This window comes from Ciconia boyciana, chromosome 4 (genome assembly GCF_034638445.1).
Source record: "Ciconia boyciana chromosome 4, ASM3463844v1, whole genome shotgun sequence".
Lineage (NCBI taxonomy): Eukaryota > Metazoa > Chordata > Aves > Ciconiiformes > Ciconiidae > Ciconia > Ciconia boyciana.
Window position 1 is genome coordinate 44,395,165 of NC_132937.1, and position 26,213 is coordinate 44,421,377.

At 40.2% G+C, this 26,213-nt stretch overlaps 1 protein-coding gene across 2 annotated transcripts; it reads right to left on the reverse strand.

Moving 5' to 3' along the window:
* Positions 1-5,077: 5,077 nt before the first annotated feature.
* HMGCR (3-hydroxy-3-methylglutaryl-CoA reductase) lies at positions 5,078-25,530 on the reverse strand. Of its 2 annotated transcripts, none has more exons than XM_072859248.1 (20): positions 25,374-25,530; positions 21,652-21,847; positions 21,130-21,241; positions 20,499-20,586; positions 20,320-20,404; positions 19,180-19,285; positions 17,685-17,791; positions 17,140-17,256; positions 16,468-16,619; positions 15,331-15,575; positions 15,019-15,191; positions 14,360-14,554; positions 13,617-13,775; positions 13,317-13,474; positions 12,141-12,246; positions 11,000-11,170; positions 7,888-8,028; positions 7,627-7,785; positions 7,165-7,319; positions 5,078-7,014 (listed from the first exon to the last, which is right to left on the reverse strand). In XM_072859248.1, exons 2-20 carry the CDS (start codon positions 21,814-21,816, stop codon positions 6,960-6,962), a joined length of 2,649 nt encoding a protein of 882 aa, XP_072715349.1. In that variant the 5' UTR covers positions 21,817-21,847; positions 25,374-25,530; the 3' UTR covers positions 5,078-6,959. The 2 variants fall into 2 exon arrangements, with proteins under 2 accessions (XP_072715349.1, XP_072715348.1); XM_072859247.1 differs by lacking the exon at positions 25,374-25,530 and adding an exon at positions 24,756-25,339.
* Positions 25,531-26,213: the final 683 nt, after the last annotated feature.

Below are 26,213 nucleotides of genomic sequence, written 5' to 3' on the forward strand. Positions count from 1 at the left end.
GATTCCCTCCCTGTGAGTTCGTATGCCTCTCTGTTTTGATAAGAGGTCTTACATCCTTTTCCTCTGACTCCTCTCTTTCATCAATGCTAGCTTCATCAGAATCTCCCCAGATGTCCCCATTCCAATCCTCAGGATCTGTTCCCGCAATCAGCTTCTGAATCTGGATAACACTGAGGGGCCTTTTTGCTTGAGTTAACATAATCTCGATCTTTTGTTCTAGCAAACGTTCACTTTCTCTCCCGTTGTAACTCTGCTTTCAAGCATTCGATCTCTAGCTGACTCCCAGAATTATCCTTTTCCACTGCCTAAAATACTTGTACCAGTCCTGTGCTTGTATCAAGCAGGTACCCAGTATGGTACACATGGTCTCTTTGCCTCTGCCATCTCGCCTGCTTCCACAGCATTTCTCCATCCTTTGTACCACAGACTCAGGTTCACACCACTTCTTCGCCCTTTGCACTCCTAAGGCAGAAGGATCACAACTGTGCCTCCGTAACAATCCCTCCATCAACACCCTGCTTGCTGCGCCAATGATAAATGTCAAGGAGGTACACTAAAACTAACTCAAATGAGGGACAAGCTCAAACAACTTTATTTCACAAAACAGCCAAACCCACACAACAGAAACCAATGAGAAACAGGGGTAAACCAAAACCAATCAACACACCGATAACATTTAACACATAACAGGTTCGAGGTGTCGGTCGGGGCATTGTTACTACACGGCAAGAATTCCACACAAGAATGACGATCCAAAGTGCACACACACGCTCACTCACAAAGGGGGAAACTCTCTCCCTCGTGGGTACCCAGAAGACAGAATCGCTCACCCCAGGGGGGTGTGTGTGTGTGTGAGGGCTCACTCAAGGATCTATCCAGAAGGAATCACTCACCACAGGAGGTGAGGGCACTCAATCCTGGGAAGTTTCCTCAGGCTGCATCCCAAGCTGAGGGGAGAGGACCCGAACACAGGCCCGCTGCTCTGAGAAGACCACGCTCAAAGGAGGTCTCTGGCAGCGCCCCTTTTATACCTTGGGTCGGATCTGAGCTGTGGTCATATTTAGTCATGATCTGGAAGCTTTTCTGAGGCAAGGAGCCTCACTGGCTGTGGACCTCGTCTGGTGACCAAGGGGTCCCACTTCTCCTGCTCCCCCGGACGAGATGTGTACGTGCCAGGGGGCACAGCAGAGCACAAAAGGTGCGAAAAGCCAGTGATCGTGTATCTGTCACACTCCCCTTATAACTCTCCAGTCTGGCCAGTCTGTAAGCCGGATGGGCGATGGCATTTAATGATGGACTACAGGAGGTTAAGTAGTAATACCCCACCACTAACTGCTGCTGTCCAGAGTGTAACTTCAGTAGTGACGGCAATACAGGCAGCCACCCACCCATGGATGGCCACCCAAGATGTTAAGGATATGTCTTTTATGATTCCTCTAAGGGAGGAGGATAAACCCAGTTTGCTTTTACTTGGGAAGGGACACAATACACCTTTAATTGACTCCCACAAGGATACAAACACTCCCCCACTAATTGCTCACAAGGCCTTAGCCAAACTCCTCGACGCTGTGGAAGTGCCATCAGGCATCCACATACATCAATATATAGATGATACCCTAGTTCGTGGAGATAACAAAGACCAGGTAGCGCAAGTGACTGAAGCCATCTGGAACCTGTTGACTAAGAATGGGCTAGAGATCCCGCCTTCTAAATGCCAAGGCCCTGGGCAAGAGGTAAATTCCTGGGAGCTTGGTGGACAGCTGGAACAGCTGCGATGCCTGACGATACCCTGTTGGCTATCGAGAAGGGGCAGACTCCAAGCAGTAAAACAGAATTACAGCAGCTGATAGGCACACTGGGCTACTGGAGGAAGCATATACTGGGTTTTTCGGTGATTGCCCACCTTCTATCTGACTTGCTTTGAAAGAATAGGGAATAGGATTGGAATCCACAACATACAGAAGCCCTTAATATCCTGAAGGATAAACTCAAGGCCTATCGGAAGCTAGGCTCGCTGCAGCCACGAGATCCATTGAGAGTGGAGTGCGGATTTACCACCCATGCTCCATACTGTGGCATGTTTCAAAAGGGACCACAGGGACTGGCGAGGCCTTTGTTGTTCTCCTCCACCTCATTCAAGGAGACCAAACAACTGTACTCGGATTGGGAAAAAGGGATCCTTTCCCTCACTAGAGCGGTCAAAGAGGCTGAAAAGTTCTGCACCCCACAAGATGTAATAGTACAGGGCCCTTTTCCCCTCTTCAACTCAATCCTTTATGGATTGCCCCCTCCCGAGGGAGTAGCTCACAAGGCCACAGTTTGGAAATGGTACGCGTACCTAGAAGGGATCAGCCAATTGCTTCCCTTCAAAGAAGGCCTAACCAAGACTTCCAGGTTGCAACAACCCACAAACCCAGACCCAGCCTTGTTAGGTTGACCCTATGAGTCCTCTCCCATTAAAGAAGCACCTGAGTTTGTGGCAAACTCAGACGTGCCGGGAGTATAGTTTACTGATGCATCTGCTCGTTGAGTGAGATCCAGGCAGCAATATAAGGCAGTAGCGTTAGAAACTGGCACTGGGAAGACAGTCAAAGAAGAGGGCGAAGGCAGCGCGCAAATAGGATAGTTGTGAGCTCTCCTACTGGCTGCAGAAAATGGCGCTACCGTCATTTACACTGATTCCGACGTGACCTACAAGGGTGCTACAGAATGGGTACATCAATGGGAATCTAGTAAATGGGAAGTAGGTCACACGAAGGTGTGGAGAACAGAGGACGGGCAACTTCTGGCAACAGGGAGATCCCAGCCTTTGAAGGTGGGATGGGTAAAGGGCCACGTGTGGGATGGAACCCTCGCTGCAAAATGGAACCAACAAGTAGACCACTTTGCTCAGATCAGGGCGGTTGCTAGCGAAGAGGAAGATTGGGATCAACTAGTGGAATGGCTGGACATTAAGCGAGGCCACTTAGGGAAAGCAGATCTCTTATGAACGCCAATCTAGAGGTTGGCCAGTGTCCATGAAAACCTGTGAGCCAATACTCACTGCTTGCCCACAGTGCTGAATAAGGCGCAAGGCTGATTACCCAAATCAAGCCCCAGCCCAGCATATCAGACAAGGCAAGGCTCTTTGGAGCACACGACACATTGAATATGTTGGGCCCTTGAGGCCATCGCACGGGAAGAGATGTATTTTAGCAGGAGTCGAGGTGGTATCATCGGGACTGTTGATGGCTACAGCTGTTAGCACTGCCACCAGAGATCAGACGGTCTAAGCATTGCAAGAGTGGTTTTACCCATTCCCGAATACATTGAAAGTGGTAATGGGTTGCATTTTACGGCCACAGCGGTGCAGGACCGGGCACAAGGGGAAGGCATTAAATGAGTGTTCCGCACACCATATTACCCTCAGGCCAATGGCACAGTTGAACAAACCAATGGTTTGATTAAGAGACATGCTGACGTTTCACACCACAACTGGGATATACAGTTGCTGCAAGCAGTCTTTATTGTTAATAACTGCTGGGGAAGTTATGGCAACCCAAAGATTTGAGCATTTTGTCCCACGGGGTCATTCACTGGCGATACCCCCACACCTGATGGCCAAAAGAATAAATTTCCATTGAGAACATATGGAGGACAACCTGTGATGGTAAAACTACCTTCTGTTGGCATAGTACCTGTGACCTTGGCAAAACCCAGAGTTTTAAATATGCCTGGGAGGCCTTAGATGGAAGTGGGAAAACTCATCGTATTAGTGCCCGATGGATAATCCCTGATTTTTAACTAATATCCCGGATTCACCCAAATGCCAAGGTTGAGTTTTATTATTTTCCAGGCAAAATGACAGGGTGGACTGCTGATCCTGCCCCTTCTGACACTTGGAGCAACATCGGACCCTCCTGATCATAAACGCTTAGATGACAATGTGGTGGCAAAGATGATAGTAGGATTTGCGCGAACGATGAATTTAACATCAGTAATGGTCTGTTTACCTACCCCCAAATCAGCAGAAGATCCTTTGCCACTCTTGGTACAGAGCATTAATATATCTGAGGCCCTAGAGAATCTTTGGAAGGAATATAATAACTATACATGGCAGGGGGGTGATGAAGTGGATCAGTGCAGTTTTGTGGGAAATGGGTCTACTCGCACCCACACTATTGTACGGTGGGCGAATAGTGATTTAAATAGCACATTAGTATGGACGAGTAATTGCACTAGCGATGATACAAGGTGGGGCACAAATGGCACTGCACCTTGCTGAAACATCCCACAGGGCAAAACAGAAGGGTGGGCAAGAAACAGTGATGATTTTTCTTTACCATATACAAGGCCAATAAATGCCTCATGGTGCATTAAACATCCTGACAGCGATGGTAATGACTGCCCTGGCATATGTAATGTAAATCAAATGGATTGTCCCCTTAATTGTACATGGAATGCTTATTGTCCGGGTTGGGATGGTTGGAAAGATAATATACCCACACCAAAGCAATCACCCATGACAGGTACTGACTAAAAGCTTAACCATGTTGTTGTTAATATGCACTATGATATTAAAAGCTCTGATAAGAATTTCAAGTAGTTATTGTGTGGTACTGAAGTGTTCTTTTACTCTTCCAGCTTAACCTGTCTGTCAAGAATATACAGTACTGTGTATTTTGATAAAATTACATTTTCCTGGTGAAAGCAGGGTTTAAAATTCAGGTAGCAAGTTAACAATTAAAAAGCACCTTTGAAACTTTAGTTTTGGTGGGTATGTGAGAAATTGCCACAAGTATAATTCAACAGTTTTCTGGAAGATAGGAGAAATGCCCAAATAGGCCCCAGCAGAAGGTATTGCTAGTGCTGCAGTCAATTAGTTCTCTCACTTGGGCAAACTGTGTAATTCAGCTTGGAGGAGAACAAAGGAGTACAGGCCTCTGCAAGCAAGGTTGAGAAGTTCTGGTGTCATAGGCCCACTGTGTTTGGTACTGTATGCCAGTCGTATTTTCCTTAATCCTCTTATTTTATGTTGTCTACTAAAGTATGTCACTAAGTCATGAAGTAAGCTTAAAACATCACAATTAAGCCAATACATTTTCCATTGTTTTACTGAAACTGAAAAAGTAGTTCTGTACCAAAATGTACACAGTTTAGTAATAATACAAAATGTTAATTCTGCAAGACAGAATGTCTGTTAAATCCACAAAAATGAACACTGAACCACCATTTATTGCCAGAACAGTGTTACTTTAAATAAGATCACTGAATGAACATAGAAACAAAGTAGTTCCAACTTCCCTTAAATAAAACGGTAGATATTAGCAACAATACTGCAGGAAGATAAACATTCATGATATTTACATGCTATCATAACATATCTAGCATGTAGTATGTCTTCATGCTTGCACATCAGCTTTATGAGCTCATTACAATGATATTAATGTGTTGATGTACTACAAAACAACCCATCCTGATTTATATCAAATTTGCACATTAGAAGAGCACCTCTGCTAGTCACCCCTTTAGGAATGCCGCTGCATTCCTGCAAGAAACCCAGTCCAATCTGCTGATCCCCCCCTCCCCCCAAAACCCCAAACCAAACCAAAAAACCCATCATCAAGCATATTAACAATTTTCCTCCTGTGATTAACTAAACAAGGCGATGCATTTAGCAATATTCCCCGAAAGTGAATCAAACCAGAATACACCTGGGTTTTCTGTACTACATCAAGAACACCTGAGACTGCTTCACTGGTCCAAGTACAGTATTTTAATACAAAAACTGCTTGTTGCATTAACATGTCATTCCACCAAATTCCCTTAATTAGTACTTTTCATTGAAAAAAGGATAGGATTTCTTCTTAAAATAAATACTCCCCCCTCAAAAAGAAAGTTTGAAAAGAATTAAAGCATAAAAAACCCCTAGTGTTAAAGAACAGTGTGATTTTCTGGCTTCACTTTATCTCAGCTTAAGCAGTGGATACACACCTATTCCTGGGGAATAGGTGTCAAACACTTACAAAAAAAATTAGGAATATACAAACACACTGTACCTTAAGAGACATCTTTTAAAAGAAGTGTAAACATCTGTTCTTGACTCCTGTTGTTTGAATGCACTCCTATCAAAAAAAGTCTGAGAAACTGCATTTGCTTAAATTACTAACCTGTCTGACACATAACTTTTTGGAGTTACCAGTTTCAAAATCTGTTTTTTCTACCTGAACAAAATAACAAAACAGTTTAAGAACACTGTTTTTCCCTACTTCAGTACAGATTACATTTAACAGTTCAGAACTTTATAGGTCACAAGTTTTCTGTAAAGGAATAACCTAAATCGTGGAGTTACAACATTGAGTGCTGCTTAGCTGAAGCAGCAAGCAAATTAAGTACTACATACAGACAGAGGTTTCTATAAAACTAATATGATTCAATAAAATTGTCTTATAGCCTAAGACCTAAGTTTTACATGTGAACAAAAATAAAATTGGGAGTTCATGGAAAGTGATTAGGCTTGCCATCACTTTAAAAAAACATGCTTGTCTAACCAGAAAATAAAGATGGCAAGGACCAGTGCATTCAAGCCAAGTTTAGACCAACTATATATACATATATTTTTTTAAATGTACAAAGTACATTAAATCACTTTTCAGTTTGGTAGTTACCAGGAGCTTACTGGTCAATCTCAACCTGTAAAAACGTAAGACTGACCCTTTAGAAAGTGATGTGTAAGAGTAAGAATTCCAAAGCCATGTTCAAGGCATCTGACAGGACTTCTTTCGTGAAGTCATCTCTAATCACTGAAGAAGGTCCAAGGCGTAAGTCGTCTCACACAAGTCCATTGATCTCTCAGTTTACCTTACACAGACATCATTGAGTTGAAGGTGATTTTCATTCTAAACTTCTCAGATATTTTTTTCCCCTGTGCACCTGATCAGTTGCTAGAACAGTTCTTCCTTTCAAAGCCATTTTAGTATTCAAGCCGCCTTCTTAGTGCAGGTTCCTTGAAGATCTTGTAGATTTATTTTTGACCTAATAAAAACAGTAAGATAACTACATCAGATACATACATAACAAATGTTACATTGCTATTATATGTGGTAATTATTCATTTGTTGAATCCTGTGTACTTGGAAGAAGGGCAAAATAGCAGACAAAGACAAGAGTTTTTCCATTTCTTACCTGTTGTGGATCATGTGGCTTTTGACTAGATGCCCAGCTGCAAGAGCTGCCATTAGTGATAATTCCCCTGCCATCACTGTAGCACAAACAATTTTAGCAAGCTGACGGGCATTTTCACCAGGGTTATCTTGGCTTGCACCTTGCACCCCTAACATCTGGAGAGAAAAATATGCAATATTGTGCTATGAAATCTAAGTAGATTTATGCTAAATTTACTATTAAAGTAAATCTTTCCAAATTATATCCAATTAGATAGCTTTAAGTCTCTCTAATATTAAACATCTTAAGCTTTAGAACCTAGATACATGAAAACAATTCATTAGATAATTCTAAAATTGTCATGTCAAATACACTGAGTTTCAAGAGGCCCCATTCTCACAACATTACTCGGACACAATATACACAACATGAAAGCAAGCTTTGATTTAAAAGCTATGTTGCTTTAAACTTTCTAATTTATACCTGCAAACAGGCCTGCTGTGGCAGCAAGTTGGTGCCTCCGCCAACAGTTCCTATTTCTATAGAAGGCATTGTGCAGCTGATGTACAGGTCTTCGTTGGTGGACCCAGTTCGCTCCATCAAAGTGATGCAATTAGAGCTGCCCACGTTCTGCGCAGCATCCTGCAGATCAGGAAGGAGAAACAAAACAAAAACACTCAACTAGGTGTTTGGTGAAGAATTACTGAACTAAAGAAAATCTGAATTGGTGTAAAACAAACCTACCTGACCACAGGCAATGTAGATAGCTGTCACAATGTTTGCTGCATGTGCATTGTAGCCACCTATGCTACCAGCCATCGCAGAACCCACCAAATTTTTGTTTATATTGACTTCAACTATATCTTCTGTAGTTGTCTTCAATACCTAGACAAAGTGATACACCTTTACTCCACCATTCCTTAGGCAAGAGTAGAAATACTCTATTTATGGTTAATAAGCCCTCACCCCTTGTTTGCTTCCAAATGGAATTTGATTCAATCATTGTCCTAGATGGACATTGTCCTAGATGAGCTCCAAAAGGAGCCCTTTCAAATGCAGACTGCATTGTCCAAGTAACAATGAAAAAGTCAGTGCGAAGGGTTTGGACTTGCACAGGCCTTTAAGAAAAGCTCACTAGCTACCTCCTCCATTTCAAATTCCCATTTGTCTTCAGAATGAAACAAATAAAATCAACCTGGCAGAAAAATACCATTAATTCACCTTGACATGGTAGCAACATTCCTCCCAAGTTGCTCCAGACACTCAACCCTCCCCAATTCTGCTCTGTGTAAGAATACGGAGCTAAACTGAAGAGTTCAAACACAAATCACTGTGCTGCACTGGTAAATAAACATTGTGCACAGTAATACCAAATTAAATGGCTCATTTATACTATACTGACTGTATTTTGAAACCTTCAGATAAGAGATTTACACTGAATTTAATATACAAATGGTCGAAGAGAACAAAAAAAACATAGTGCTGTGAGCAAAATTTAAGATACTCCAGTGTCACAGGAATGCAACTGATAACAGAGATCTGCACAAAGTCTACAACACTGGGGAAAAAAAAAAGTTTATGTATTAGAGTTTAATGTAAGTAAATGTAGTCATGTACATGGCTGGGGGTTGTGGAAAAACATCCCAAATTTACCGAAAAACTATCCATGCCCATTACAGAATCACAGAATCATTAAGGTTGGAAAAGACCTCTAAGATTATCTAGTGCAACTGTCAACCCAACACCTCCATGCCTACTAAACCATGTCCCTAAGTGCCACATCTACATGGTTTTTTTAACTCCTCCAGGGATAGTGACTCCACCACCTCTCTGGGCAGCCTGGTTCAATGCCTGACAAGCCTTTCAGTACAGAAATTTTTCCTAATATCCGGTCTAAACCTCCCCTGGTGCAACTTGAGGCCATTTCCTCTTGTCCTATGGCTTGTTACTTGGGAGAAGAGACCGACCCCCACCTCACTACAACCTCCTTTCAGGTAGCTGTAGAGAGCGATAAGGTCTCCCCTCAGCCTCCTTTTCTCCAGGCTAAACAACCCCAGTTCCCTCAGCCGCTCCTCATCAGACTTGTGCTCCAGACCCTTCACCAGCTTCGTTGCCCTTCTCTGGACACGCTCCAGCACCTCAATGTCTCTCTTGTAGTGAGGGGCTCAAAACTGAACACAGTGTTCGAGGTGCAGCCTCACCAGTGCTGAGTACAGGGGCATGATCACTTCCCTACTCCTGCTGGCCACACTATTCCTGATACAAGCCAGGACGTTGTTGGCTTTCTTGGCCACCTGGGCACCCTGCTGGCTCATGTTCAGCCGGCTGTCAACCAGCACCCCCAGGTCCTTTTCTGCCTGGCAGCTTTCCAGCCACTCTTCCCCAAGCCTGTAGCGTTGCATGGGGTTGTTGTGACCCAAGTGCAGGACCTGGCACTTGGCCTTGTTGAAGCTCATACAATTGGCCTCAGCCCATCGATCCAGCCTGTCCAGGTCCCTCTGTAGAGCCTTCCTACCCTCCAGTGGATCAACACTCCCACCCAAAAGGACACTCCATTACCAAAGGACTGCCTCCCCATTACTACTCTGGAATGAAATCTTGGGGTTATAATAGATATTGCCAGTGAATCAGCTGTAAAAACACAATTTGAAAATTAGAAAACTACTAGGAAGCAAACCCAAAAGACATAAATTATTTCAATGTATAAATCCAGCCTGCACACACACTTTGAATAGTGTCCAACTCTGTACCCAGAATTTTAGAAGTGAAAAAGATCTAGAGATAAGGATGTTCACAGACATGCTAGAATAGTCTTTTTACTCATTCCTCATAAAGAAACTAGTACTTCTCAGTCTGAAAATGAGAATAGCTTGGAAGGTGGAAGGGCTGTGTTAGAGATATAAAATCTTGAGTAGTAGAGTGAAGATAAAAGTCTTAAGTATCCCTTCCAGTACAAAACTGGGGCATCATGAAATGGAATCAACAACAAAGAGGAGGGGGTTCTCACACAAGGTGTAGGTCCACTGTGGAATTCTGCCCAGAATACTAGTGCTAAAAGTTTACATAGTTTCACTAAAGGGACTGGACAAATTACTGGGGGAAAATAAACAAACAAGCAAACAAAAAAATCCATCAAATATGAAAGCACCAATTCAGAAAATCTTGTACAAGTTGATGGAAGACTATGCTGAGTATGGTGTAGTAAACTCCTCCGTGGATATTGTCTCTCATGGCCAGTGCTGGTGACCAGGTAACAGGCAATGGATTTGGTCTGACACACATAGCCAGTCTTCTGAGCTCAGGTGGAAGGGAATCTAAGATAGTTCTTAAAAGGTAGGACAAGTTTGCCAGGAGCTAGGACTGGCACTGGTTATAAACGTTACCCTTTGTCATGCAAGATGCTAAGGCAGCTTTGGAATTAAGTGAAGCACCTGTTTATCTGTTTTCAGTGTAGTAGGAGGCATATGAACTTTGAAGAGAATGCCAGGTTTGTGCAAGAGACAACGAATGAGTGACATGATCAAAATGACTGGGTTTAATGACAGGCAAAACCCCATGTGTAAAAATCTGACAAACTGTGGCATAATTTTTCAAAAGTAAAAAGTGAAAATCCTAATGCCTTCAGCTAGATATGCATTGCTAAATATATGCACATTATGTCAGAAGAGACAATGAAAGGAAAAAATATCTACCGTCTCAGGAAAAATGGCTTATCCTACAGCAGTATCTGAAAACACATATAGGAATTATCCTTACCTGGAAAAAATTTACAGTTAATATTTATGATGTAAGATAGGCATCAGTTTTGTAAAATGTATGCATTTTTATAAACAAGTAAAAGACAGCAGACACTTACTTCTCTAACAACCTTGGCTGGAATGACTGCTTCGCAGACAACAGACTTCCCTCTTCCTTCTATCCAGTTTATAGCAGCAGGTTTTTTGTCTGTACAATAGTTACCACTAATAGCTATAACCTGGAGATCAGGAAACTCTTCATTCAACCTTGCCAGTGCTTTTTCAGTACCCTGTTAGAAGAGAAACGGATAAAAGGCTAGTATATCATTACAGTTGCAAAACAAGCTATTCAAGGACAGTGGAACAGCCAGATTAGGTAAAGTTTGATCAGATCATCAGTTACAGCTCAAGAAAGGAACATAATTTCAGGAAGGAACCTGAAACAGGAAAAAAACCCCCCACAAACCCAATCATCACTATCTTTTTTCTAACCACTTTGGGAATTATATGGGGAATAAATGGTTCTTCCCAGTACATACGGACTCTCTGGATACATTCTAGGTGAATGGGCATATGGTTACCATACTGAAGATACAACATGAACAAAGTCAAACACTACCAACATGAAATGAATTCTTTTTGGATGTAGTGGAAAGAGCTTCCCTACACTAGGAATTCAGACAAAAAGTCTGCTACAATTAGTACCTGTATATGACCAGACCCATTTACGTAATGGTTCTGATAGACTTAAATTTTATATAGGCAATCAGTGTTAATCTCAAACAGCACAAGGCATCCCCCCAATCCATGGGTCATGTCTTGGGTTGTTCCACGTTTACATAAAAACAAAACCAACCAATCAAAACTAGAGAACACCCCTCTGCTGCCATTCACCAGACTCCTTATCCTTTATTTACAAGGAAGTGATAAACACAATAACAGATTAATTACTACTGGATAGACTCTTTAGCCCAAAGCAACAGAGTAACCAGCTTAACTTCCATATTATCAAGAATATTTTATTTAAATAATAAGAAAACACCCCCACAAAGTTACTTTCTTCTTTCATCGTTCTCATCCTATTCTTGTTTACACTTGATAAGGTCAAACACTTTTATTATTTTACAGCACTGCAAACAGTGCTATGTCTTATCTTTCTGTCTTTACATGTCACGTAGTCACAGATTGGTAGGCTATAATTTATTTATTTTTAAAAGAAATATACATTTATTAAAAAGACTTAAGGGAACTGGTCCTTACTTTTGAAATCATATTCATTCCCATTGCATCCCCTGTGCCAGACTGAAAACGGATATAAAGGTTACGACCAGCCAAACTGATGAGAAGTTTTTGTAGGCGGGCAAACCTGCAAGAAAATTTAACTGTTACTTAAAATCCTCAAGCGAAAAGATTAAATTAGTTTTAAGCAGCAAAATGACAGTAAATCATTGCAGATAGCACTGTTAACTACACTGTGCTCCTCCTCCTTCAGTGCAGGAAAAAACCTTCAGCTACCATGCACATAGTTCTCTCGAGTAAATACTTTAAAAACGTTCACTGTAAAAGTGTTTGCTACCTTTTTATGCTTCCTATCCCTGGACTTCATGAAATAAAATATCCTGAAGTGCTAACATAAATTTAATTCATTTGTATTCATTAAAACATCTGACTACCAGCTATAAACTGAAAATTAGGCCTTTGGAAATTCTTATGTCAGTTTTACAGCAAGGCAAAACCCATGCTATCTTCAACAACAGTGCAAGTTCCACAAGTCAAACAAAACCCAGAAAATACTGCATTTAAACAGCAGCATAAGTTGATTCTGGCCGAAACACACGTCCTTGGCTGACACTTGTAAGATCGGTAAGAAGCAAAACTGATAAGGAAATCTCTCTCTGAATCTTCCTAAAGAAAGCAAGTAATCATAAGTCTTAGAAAAAACTCTAGGGCTTGAAATAGTAAAGACTTATTCTTAATACTGTTTTACATTTTTTAGCATTTCAGTTCTACCATTAGTTTATCCTGTATTCTCTGGAACCTCACAAATTAATTACTAACATTAGTAGTATCATCTGAAAGGCTAGATTCCAAACTTTGAATTCCTTTTTGCATAGTAACTACTAAAAATCCAAATAAGCTTTTATGTTTATTTTTAAACACTTAGACAAAATAAATTATGTATGAAGTATTACACAATGCGAATGTATTTGTTCCTAAGATACAGTAGTTTACTGCTTATCATTGGAAAATGTTTATTACTAGCCTTGGTACATAGCCAGAGTGGCTTTTGTTCTCTTAGATTCACACTACATGGGACAGCCAAAATGAAGATGTAATTTCCTGTATTGCAGTACACCAGAAAAAAAGTTAGGAGCCTTCCACCATCCACAGAAGTCTTACATCAGGAAATAAGGCTGGAATAGCCATTGTACTAACCTACTTGTGCTGTCAAAAGCTTCCTTCATTATTTTAAAGCCCTCAGGGCTTTCAAGCCAAACTTTCACTTCTGCAGCCTGGCAAGCGGTGGGCAGCCTTACAACAGGTCCTCGAGTCATCCCATCTGCCAGAATGCGGCTGCTTGCTCCTCCACCAAGCTAAAAATCAAAGCAGAAGGGAAACAGAGTAAGATTACTGAAAGTGAAATTTAGTTTTTAGGAAGTAAAAAACATGCCATATATCACCCCAAATACATTTTATAATACAGAAAGTTTTTCAAGCTACTCAAACAATACTTACATATATTGCTCTACATCCTCTGTTTGTGCTTGCTACAAGACATCCTTCTGTTGTTGCCATTGGCACCTGAAACTCTTTGTTATCCAAAAATAGTGGTCCTGCTACGCCTACAGGAATAGGCATATATCCAATCACGTTTTCACAGCAAGCTCCCATAACCTTACAAAAATAATACAAAAGATACCATTAAGGTTACACTACAGTGGTATGGTACAGCATGTTACATACTATGCCTGTGACTACAACAAGATATCTTAGCAAAAAACCCACAACTGTACCCATAAAGCAACCAATTCCCACTTCAAAAAGTTAACAGCTACAGCTATCAACAGCTAATACTGTTCAAGTCTAGTATTTGGCAGATGTATTGGATCTTATTAAGTCTCAAACACTATTAAAAAAGACCTGATAGTGTTAAATGAATTTTAAATAAACTTCCATTTTGAATTTTGAATTTTAAATAAACTTCCAACTTGAGCTCAAGGTAATACTATCATTCAGCTGAACTGAGCCTAAATGTTAGTAGAATTCTACATTTCTGAGATAAGGCAGATGCATACTTTGGTAGAAAATATCATCAAGAGCAATAAAAGGTAGTGCCTTACGTTTGCCTTTTTTTTTTTTCCTTCTACATCAGTTTTGACCAAGCTCATTGTTAATTCATATACATAATTTCAAGCATGTATTTCATGTATTTGGAAAATGGTTTTACAGTGAGTTTTGCTTGTCTGCCTTTTACTTACCAAAGAATAATTGTAATTCCTATAAGGAAGATATTGCAAAGATGAAGGTTCAGGGAGTTTCTTAGATAACATCTGTCTGCGAATGGACACACCTCGCTCCTGAGTTTCCATCAGGGTTTCCAGTTTGTATGCAGGAATATGCTTAGCATTAACTAAGCTGATAACCTCAGCATCAGTAAGGAATTTTGCTCCTTTCTGGAAATGTAAAGGGTGGTGAGAGAAAGTACAAATTCTCCTGATGAAAATAATTTTAAATGTTTCCAAATGAAAAAGGGTAAAAACTTTACTTTGACAGTATCAGAGAACATCTAAAGGAACCAACTTCCAATGTCAGGTTTTATAGTAGAACAGGATATGATCAAAACCTTTTTTCTCAGACACCCACTTATACACATACACATGATGAAGCTTCAATGACTTGGTATGTCATGAATGATGAAGCTGCTCCCCGCTTGCCCCCTCCCCGACTGGAGGAGAAGTGACTTATGAAAAGGTTTTGTTTTAGTCATAACCCCCACCCAAGTTATTAAAGCCATATAACTTTCTGAAGAATGACATTACAATCAATAGGATCATTTAAAAGCTGGAAAATGAACTGTAAGGATTCTTAAATCAGATGTTGCAGCAGAGGTTAAAAAAATCAAGTTATTTTTCCGTACCTCTGCATTTCCAAGTATAAGAACACATTCCTCAATAGAACGTGGTTCTTTAGGCAACTCAATTTCTTCCTCTTTTCCATTAAGAAATGAAGAAGTTTCCACAGGGTTGCAACTGCCAACTACAAACGTAGCCTTTGTTGATGACTCTGCTAATACAGGTTTTATGACTTCAGCTGCATAAAGACAATTAAAATGAACTTTGGTTTACAAAATTCTTAAGTTTTGATTCCAAATACAACACACCAACACAGATTTCACTGTTTGTTCCAAATATTCAGGAATAGGTTCAGACTTTAAAATGCTAAAAATTACCATTTCCATCTTTGGGAACTAAAGCTTCTTCTACTGTGTTAGATTTCTGATTGCTGTTCAGAAGTCCAGATTGCTTCCTGCAACAATTCTCAGGCACCTTTTTCTGGACCATCACTGGAGACGTTATGGGATTCTTCAGTGAGAGTGTGGATTCAGTCTCTGCTTGCTCAAAGAAAATATATTTGACAGCAAGGAGGAGGGCTAATCCAAGAGTGATTACTTGTTCAATATCCATACTGGCCATTCTAAAACAAACAAATAAAAAAGTAAATACACGGTATATACAATTTGTTGGTTATAACAGCATTCTGACATCCCTTTGCTTTAGAAAGGGTAATAGTTTCATCATAATTTAAACAGTTACAGAAATTCTGGACAAAAGACATTTTCTACCAGGACATTCAAGTATGCTAGGTTAGGGTAGAGAAATAATTCTTTATATCATTAACAACCTAATAATTTTCAGATGTCGTTAAATAGTTACTAAATTTAGGTAAAAAGCAGTCCCAGTAAGAAAAATGATTGTAAAATATTCTCTAACAGCTACATCAAATTGATTTAACACCTATCTCCCAATGATAAAATAGAAAGCTTCAATTATCATCCTCTATCAATAATAACTACTATGATATAAGCTGAACTGCTAAGGGTTGAGGGGCCGCAGAAACCCCTAAAACAGACAGTTCGGAGTTTTCAGAAGTAATATGGAACCTAACTTCAGTTGGTTCCTAACTTCAGTTGGCTGCTAACTTCAGTTGAGCTGAAGGAAAAGCAATAGTGACAGAGCTTTTGCACTTTTTGCACTTGCGTGTGAATGGTCAGAAGCGCTGCGTAAATAATTACTCTAGTGCAGTCAGAAAATTTATTTTCCAGTGTGCTCTGAAAGGTGTCAGTGCTAGTGGGAAAAGATAGTGTTTCGATGCATAGAGGACAGCTGCCTCCTCAGCGTGTTCTTGATTACTTCAAGGAGATTGGACAAACAGTGTAGTATTGAAATATTTCTTATGAAATGTCATCTCTGGTTCCAAGAAATCCTACAGTGGACAGATCTGCAAATTTACAAGTTTACCCTAGGCCCATAGCTTGGCAGCACTGGAGAATACAACCTAATCAAAGAAACACTGTGAAGTTGCCTACCGAGAAAGGTAGAACTGCCATAATGAAACATTAGGTTCAATTCTCTTTGGTGCGTTCTCATCCAATCCCACTGAATTTTCTGCAGTACTGTTTTGAGCAGCTGGTTCCGCTATCCAACGACTGTGGGCGTGAACAAGAACCAAACCCAGCGACTGTATTAAAAACACAAAACAACAAAACAAATACTGATTTTTCAACTGCAATTAGGTATCTAACCTACTAAGACGAAACATTTTATTTTTTTGTTTGTTTGGGTTTTGGGTTTTTTTTTGTTTCCCATGCCTCAGAAGTCTAAAGCTAAAGGCTGATTTTCCACACCTCTCACCAACACCCTTTTTGGTCTATCGTAACACTTGTAGCTTTGAACCTGTCCCACCGCATCCTTCCTCTTGCTCAAGTAATAAGCAAAGGAAGCTAAGGGTACTATAGGGGTAAGAGGGAGGGAATTAGTACACATGAAAAAGCCCTGAGTGTTTGGCACAGAAACGGCATACGCAGGAAGACTTTAGGTGTAGATACAGGGCATGTTATTAAAAATTACCACAGTAAAATAGACTAATGGCATGCAGAATACAAGTCTATAGAAAACAAAAGCTTGATTTTCTATCCTTCTGTCCTGCAATCAGGACACCTTACTGATTGCATAACCACAGGTGAAAAAGAGCCACAAACCATAATCATTTTGACCCTCTGTGTTACAGGATTTGGTTTATTTTCTTCTTCTTCCAGAACACGAGCAAAATGGCTAAGCTGCCATATAGGGCGCCCTTCACGACTCTCTCGAGAAAGCTGCAAAAATAACAAAATTCAAAAATAGGTCCTATTTAGTACATATTAAAAGAACCAACAAGTAAGCTTCAACATTGTATTTATTTGATCATTAAGAAATTACCAACAAAAGAGTTACCCTACAATCTACTGTTTAGTCTACGTTAGACTTTAAATAGTGAAAAACCCTGGATAGCCAATAATTTACCATATAATTAATTTACTCTGCTTTAGATCGTAACTCATACTATTAAGCATAACTCATTTACAGTGGCATTAACAAGTTACTGTTATCAGCTGAGCCACCATAACTGTTTTTGTGCATTCCCTCTGTTCACTTTGAAAGGAAGACAAACGTGCTGGCATATAACTCCGTGAAGAAATGTACAGCCTACAAAAAGCACGGGGTCTGAACACTAAGCTTGATGTTGTCTTGAAGTTGGTCTTACCTCTAATACCAAGGACACGCAAGCTGGAAAGAAGGTCATGAAGACAAAGTAGTTGGCAAGAACAGACATACAGCCAAAGCAGCACATAATTTCAAGTTGTCGTACACCTACATAAAAAAGAAGACTTTTTTTACATTTGAATAGGCAAGGGGCTTTCTATAGACTTGAAGAAGTGTTGCAAAAGTAAGACAGAAACCATTAAACTGATACTGCAGATTATAGAGGGAACTGTCTAGATTAATGAAAAACAAGCACGCCCTAGTCATTGTACATTAGCTTATTCTAAGCACAATATGTATTTATGGTATGGTATTTACAGAAAACTTTTGAAGTGTAATTCTAAATAAATACAAATAATTACAGTTCACCAAGATTTTAAAGCTTCACACTGAAAGCTTGAAACTCCTCACTTACCTAAGCAAAGAACAATTAGCCGACATTATGTATTGAAATCCCTTCGGAAAGATGGCCAATTAAGGGTTCAGGCAATAAGAAACAGTATATACCCCACCTACTTTTCAGAAGCCTGGTATCCAGAAAAAGTCAATTAGCCATGTTGCATATGCATTACAGAACTGCTTTAGTAAAGATGAAAGAGCTAACAGTATAAATCATTAAAAAAAAAAAAAAACAACTATATGCTACACCAAAATGAGGGTTTTTTTCCCTAAATGTAAACAGGAAAACAGCTTATTAATACACAATACCCTGAAAAGGTCCAAAATAATTTGAAAAGCAAGTGCTTTGAAAGATGCCTCTAAGGTATGCAAGGTAGTTTAAAAAAACCCCACACATAAAAACCAACAGACAAAATCAAACATGCAAACCAAAACCCACTTCAGTCCTAACTATGGAACTTCGTTTCATTTTACAACAAAATTAGTTATTTACATGTGAAAATCCTTTGCTTATTACATTTAAGTGTTCTCTTTTTAAGGAAAGACAACTGCTACTGCACACAGAACTGACAGAAGATCAAAATATGGGGTGGGGAAAAAAAAACAAACAGTAAAAGACTGGTTATTTTTAATTGAACTAGAGTAACTTTCCTTGCCTGGAACAATTTTTAGAAATACTTGTTTTTTGCAAGAATATGAAATAGGTGTGCATGTACTGAAAGTGTACCTAATTTTTAAGAATGCCCAACAGAAAAGTTCAGCAGCTACTTTAAGATGTTAACAGGAATGATGGGAATGATAGAAGGTCTTGATTTTATAAAAGCAGCTTCACCGAAGTCCCTTCCTACTGCAAAATGCTCAAGGAAAGCTGTTATCTGTATTTCAAACTTCTCTTCAACATGCACATATTATTCAAATTTGCAGGAAACTAGTAATATAGGCTAATTAGAGAAGTAAATGAATAGCTAAATAAATAGATTGAAGTCACTCCAGTCTCATGGGGTAACACCTATTATTTGAAACTCTCAATATCCCAATGTCTTTCACATAGTCTTTTTTAACTGGAAAGATTTAGACCCTTAGACTGTATCACTCACCTGACATAGTACCAACACCAATCACAAGACACTCCACAAGTGCATCCAGTGTAAACGTTGGGCCTAAAATTGCCATTCCACGTGAAATATTTTCTCTTACTTCATCCTAAAAAGAAAAATTTCTGTACGTTAATGTGAAGACAAAAATCAAATTAAGGGAGTACACATAACATGATTAGTACACGATTAGTAAATTGAGTGGTATTATGATATTAAGACCTTATGAAACATATTGAAAATGAACTATTATGAGAGAATACATTCTTTAATTGCTTTATTTCTGATAAGTTATTATACTTTGACAGTCTTTATTTACACAAGATTATTTAATTTTGATTAATTTCTCTACCTTTGGCTCATCAGCATTCTAAGCTCCTACAACACTGACAGACACAGACTTTAACTACAGTACATTCAGAACAACAGGACTTCTACACTTTTAAGACATAAAATAGAAGCCACTTAGGTCATGGCATTTCCAAAATTCTTGCAACACATACCTGTACCCTGACTTTTATTATTTTATTATTTAACTCTCTCTCTAGACTCAACTGACAGAAACGAGGACATAAAAGACACGAAAACTTTCCCCTGGGGGGAAACCGATTTCCTTCAGAAGCCAGGCATGGCAAACTCTTAGAGGGTCTGCTGCTGTTTTTTTGTTCCTGAGCCCTAGAAATTAACTTTTTTCTATCAATAACTGTTCTGGGGAAGACTTTGGTCTAGGAACTCCAGCCTCCTTAATAGAGCTATAAGCACTGCTGGTTTAAAGTTCTGAACATATAAAGTCCTCATCCATAGAATCAACTTAGCTCACATGATTATGCACACTCATTTTGCAGTGTTATTATTCACTTGAACACTGATCTGGATTGAAGACAACACAGAATCTGGATAAAATCTGATCCTTTTTGTGTATCACCAATACAGTATTCACTTGTATGTCTCTCCATCTGGATTATTCATAGAATCATAGAATGGTTTGGCTTGGAAGGGACCTTATAAAGATCATCTACTTTGAACCCCCCCTGCCATGGGATAATGTTCGTCTTTGAACATGAAATTCAAAAGCTGCATTGCAAAAAAGAAAAACAAAAACAAAACCCCAGCCAACCAAACAAAAAACCCCAACCCCCTGACCTGTGAGTTGGAACTGAGTGCAAATTTGGCTAGTGCACTTGCTCTTGACAGATCAATCAGAAGCAGGAAGAATGGTAAAGCTTCACTGAAAAAAAGAGGTATGTATGTTAAAATTCAAGGTTTAATGTACAGGAAAAAAAATTAAAGCAAGAAATCCAGAATAACAATTCATTACTTACTTTAAGCCTGTCAGTTCTTTATCCAAGAAGTGAATTACCACGGTACTAAAAACAAAACTTGAGAAGATTGTGAAGAGGCCAGCAATACCTTTAAAAAAAAAAAAAAAAAGAATTGGAAATTTTTGGTTCATACATATTGGGAGGGGGATAAAAAAGGGAAAAAAGAAAAATTACACCTTTAGATCAATCCTGAAGCAAACAAATGACAATTCTCATCTCTCAGAGTGCATTAACAGCAGTTGAGATATAAAAATAGCATCTACTTGAGTTTGTAAGATATTTAAATCTAAAATTTGTACTGCATTCAAAGTAAGACTCTAAGAAATAACGAATGAGAGATTTATGGCTTTTATCAGCAAAAATGAAAACTGGCTTAAACAGCTCTCTATTTTTGTTTCAAACAATAAACAATTATTTCAGGAATTACATTTCCAGTGTTTATATAATCCTACACAATCTCTCTTAAAAAAAATTGGACTTTGATCTATGCAGAACATTTATTCTGCTATCTAGCAAATAATTAAAATAACCCTGTACTGTACATAAGTATTAAAATTCTAGTACTTATTACCAATTTATATTAAAAAAAACAATTAAAATGCACAGCAAATACAAAAATCAGATACAGTACCTAAAATGTATTTTGACCCAAGTTGCCTTAGGTTTTGAAACTGGAAATATATATAAAGGATTGCTATACAGCGCGTGATTGTCAGGATGATGATGTCACTGCTCAGAACATCCTGTTTGAAACAAAAAGCAGTTCAGTTAGCTTTTACATTAAGTAGTAACTTGTTGTTAAGTTTCAGTAACAAAAAAAATCCGTTGTGAAGCTGCATTAAAAATGAAGTTTCAGAAGAAAATAAGTATCACTGCTAGTCTGTCTTAAAAAAGTAAAATATTGCAAACAATATTAATACAAAATCCTTGTTCACTAGATACTGTGCAACTGAAAGTTAGATTTAATGAAAACCTTCTGTAGCGCATCACAGCTTGCATACAGCTTTAATATCCACAATGGGAAAAGAAGGCAATAAAGAAGTTTCTGCATAGCTACTTTCCTCCTAATACATCACAACCTGATCTTATTCTACAGAAAACCCTGGATCTACTGATTAACGGTAAGTATTATAACATGAATTTAAATCCTTACTTCTTCAAGTTTGGGGCACTCATAATTCCAGCCACAGATCTTATCATTCCCAGTGAACATCTTCATGGATATCATACAGATGGTGAGAGTCACTGTTCCCACAATGACTTCCCATGGATGAGAGGCTACAAAGAGGCCATGCATTCGAAAGAGTCTGGACAACATTTTCAAGACTGTTTTTCTATACTTCGTGAACCTGCAACAGAAGAGTATTTCATATAAGCAAGTACGGCATTCAGGGAAAAACGACAGAGCTCTATAAATTCCTGCAAGTCATCCCTCAGGAAAAAAACCCCAAACCAGTTAAGTAACAGATGAGTAAGGAAACTAATCTTCACCTTTCAATTTTCCATGTAAAACACATTTATTTCTAATCTTCTGAAATACAGTATGATCTGGTCCTGCCTTCTCAATCTTTTTTTTTTTTTTAATACACATCTCCCTTGTTTCTTCAAGGTCTTACTACCACTCTCACAACATCTCTTACTATCTTCTGGTTGCACAATTTTTATACCACTTTGACTCCAACTTCTTCTTTTTACCACCTATGTAAGCACTCACTAAATTGTGTTACTTCTTTCTACTCACTCTTCCTATCAAAAATATTGATTAACTTTATTTTAACTATATAAATTACCAACTAACCATAATGGTACAGTTAGTTGGTAATTTATATAGTTAAAATATCGTTAGTCAACCATTGTTGACCAATGGTCAACTTCAACAGCAGGAATTGCAATGTTATCTTCCTCTGACTGTGTCTTCTCTACTTTCTGCTCAATATTCTTCAGCGATTCAAGTTAATCATGTTCAAAACAGTTCCTTCTTCATCTCAAGCACGAGTCCTTCTCACATACAGTATGCTGTGACAATTCTCTTGTACCTGTAACTAGTTCCCAGGTTACTGATGCATTTCATCATCCCCTTTGCCTTCAACAGATAACAAACATTCAACAGAAACTCTCACATCTCTCTTTCCCATAACTGAGAACATGGATGTTCCGTACATCCTTCAGCTACAAAAACCGCATCCCAGTCTATATGCTCTGTGTTGTATGTTTAGACAAGTTCATCAAGAATGTTGACTTATGTTTTATAGCATAGAAACAAAATGCCATAAAATTATCTCTTAAATACATTAGTACGGGGACTTTGCTTTTCTCATTGCACAAAATCAACAGCTTATAAAAGTCTGTGATGAATGTTAACTATATAACTACATCATGAAGTTCAGAAGATGCTTAAATAGTAGCCTGGCTAACAGAGACAATCTATAATTCAGTATTTACATGTACAAACCCAGCACTGTGAAGATTTCCCTAGAGGATTGAGGGCTCTACACACTGTCCCTTCAAAGTGGATAAAAAAATCCCTGTGTTGCCTTAAAAGTAACAATCCATCCACTAGGCTCCTGGGAAGGCAGTCTTTCTAGTATTATTTCTTTTGCTTGGACATCAAAAATGAAGCTGTCATTCAATGGAGAAATAACAGACAGAGCAAATCTATCTGCTTAGTGTTCCTGAAGATACCAGAATCATCTTGGTTTCCTAGCAATGCTAATCTTGATCACATGAGCACCAACAACACCAATCTATTTTTCTTTCTCCTTCCACAGTGAAGGTGTGGCAGGATTTTCATGGCTCATGGAACCAAATGGGGAAAATCATTGAGAGGACTGCCTTCCTTATGAACAAATTATTTCATTTCCTGACAGAATGCTTTTTAACAAAAAAAACCACAACCCCACAACAAAACCACTCCTTTTAAAGTCAACATTATCCCTTGTTTTTCCCTGTGTAATATAATCTACATACTGTTTTGTAAATTTATGTTCTTGAAAAACTGTTACAAAGTGGTATTGTAGTTTTTCCTCAGCAGAATGGAAAGTATCTTTTAATTAGGAAAACTAAAATAAGACATAGCCAGAGGAATGTCTTAGTGCAAAGATTTTGAAACAACACAGAAAATAGAAAAGGCATAGCAATGTCCTGTGAAAATACAAATACTTTTGAATACCACACTGTTTCTGGAAAATCAGAATTAGTACTTACTACATGACTATATAGAGTCCTACCAGTTCTAAAACTAGTAATACAACACCTGAATTCTGACAGTTAGAATTATTATCTAGGAATTATCTTCGAATTAACAAATTGTTACTAGAGCTAGAAAGATTTCAAAATCTTTCTTCAGATATTATTTTTCACATTTCTAAGCAAAACTAGTAAGTGTAAAATGGCTTCACATAAATCAATTATGGAAAAATGCATTAATTTGATTATGAAAATAATTATCCATAATATCTATTATTAGACAATGTTTTATCATTAACTGCTGCTATGAAATACAGGATGCCTCACTGCTGATCTTGGGTTTAACTGAGTGGCAGTAACTCCTAACCTAAAAGGATTCCTTAAAACCTTTCATGTTTATTTATCCTGCCTGAAGTGCATGGCGTTTTTTGCTATGCAGTTGACATTTCTAGAAAATATTGATGAAGATTTCATACACTGATTCTGCATTACTGAGTGCTGTAAAAAAAAATTTCAATGCATATGATCAGGTCATATTTCTAATTGTGTTTAAAGTATTTGTATAGTTACACTGACTCACAGCTTGAAATTAGCAAGACATGATGTTAAATATGAAGCTGAAGTTTATCATTAATATCATTTTGTTAAATTTCAAAATGGTGGTTCAAAAGGAATGCTTTATAAAACCTATCCATTTCCTGCTCCTTTGTTTTCAATCAAAAATTTCCAGGAGACAATAAAGTAAAGCAATCCATTCTAGGAATCAAAACAAAATACAAACAAAAAACAAGTGCAACCCCTTCAAAAGTTCAACCAGAGTGTAAAAAGCAAACTAGACCGGTTGTATGTAATGCTTTAGAGCATTAATCTGCATGTAACAGTACGACTATTCGCTTAAATACCTAAGCTTTGTCACACAGCCCTCACTAACCTCAGAGCAGTCACCTGCAACACCATCTATTAGATCAGCACAAATTTCCCATCTCTTGTTAGCTGATTCAGCAGTAGCTACAGTATGAAAGAGGAACCGAGTGGCAAACATAGCTGAGCGAAAACCTGTGCAGAGCTCACCTGAAAAGCATATGACACCACACAGACCCCGTCAAACTGCAAGGTAGCGTTTTTTGTTTTCAAAAAGAGACACCACGCTCCCGCAGGCCCATCACTGTAGCCCCTCAAACCCCGTGCGAACGGCGGGGAGCAAGGCCCTCCAGCGTGACCTAGGCTGGGCGGCCCCGCAGCCCGCTGGAAGCCGGCACGGGGAAAGACGACTTTCTCCCTGCAGCCACGCAGGCCCCGCACGTTGCCGGGCGGAGCTGGCGAGCCCAGCGCAACGGCAGCACGCCCAGGGGCTCAGCGCGCCACGGACGGCCTTCCGCGGCCCACCCCGCGGGGCCGCGCCTTCGACGTCTAGAAGGCACCGGGACAGCGGCTCTGACCTCCCCCGCCCGCCACGCAGGACGGCGGGTAAGGCGGGCCGCGACACGGGGCAGCCGCCGCTTCCTAGGGGCAGCGATGGCGACAGTGCCCTCCCCCGCGCCGCCGTTATCCGGCCGATCTCCGAGGAGCCGCTCGGGGCCCGGAGCGGCAGCGGCTACGCAGGACCCGTGTCGCAATGGCGGGCTGCCCGCACCGCGCCTGACCGAAACGCGGCCTTCCTGCCTTCCTGCCCTCCCCTGCCCCGCTCACCGCCCCGGCGCCGGCGCTGCACCGCCGCACACAGGCGACGCCCTCCTCCTCCCCGCCGCGCTGCGGACTGAGCCCTCCGCTCCTCTCCGAGCAAGGACACCCGGGGCGCGACACGGCAGCCGCCGCCATCGCCCGATCGCGCAGCCAATGGCGAGGGCCCGGCACGCCCAGCCCGCGGCGCGTCACTCGCCGCGTCGCCGGGGCAACCGCCCGGCGAACGCCGTACAGCTCGAGACTGGATCAGGAGCGCGGACCACGCCATCTCGCCATGGGCTGCCCGCCAATGGGCCGTCGCGCTCCCCTCTCCGTATTTCGCGATTGGGCAGCAGGATGCGGCTCATTTGCATACGCTGATCGACCGACAGACCCGCCGCACCCCCGGCGCCGACAGCGCCGCCGGCCGCCCCGCGACGCGCAGGCGCAGTGCCCGCCGCGCTGCCTCCGCTGCTGGCGGCAGGCCGTGCCCGGTTCCTCCGCCCGGGCGAGCGGTCAGGGCGCCGCCGGTCAGCTCTCGCTATCAGCTCTAGCTGTCGCGGTGCCTCCGCGGCTCACGCCGATGCTGACTACTCCCCAGCCTTTCCGAACTGCTTCATGGATGCGCCATTTCCTTTAGAAAAATTTCTAGTAGCTCCACATGATACTGTTCTGTGAAGCATTAATGCGATTCTCAAAAATGGATATGCTGATGAAAAGGTTTCCTAAAGTACTAAAAATGCTAATTTCCACACTAAGGCAAGTACCAAAAATGCTAATTTTATCATCACGTTCAGTGGGAGCAGGAGTCACTACGATGATTTGGAATTTGCAGTCTCTGCAAGTATATGACATCACACCTTCTGC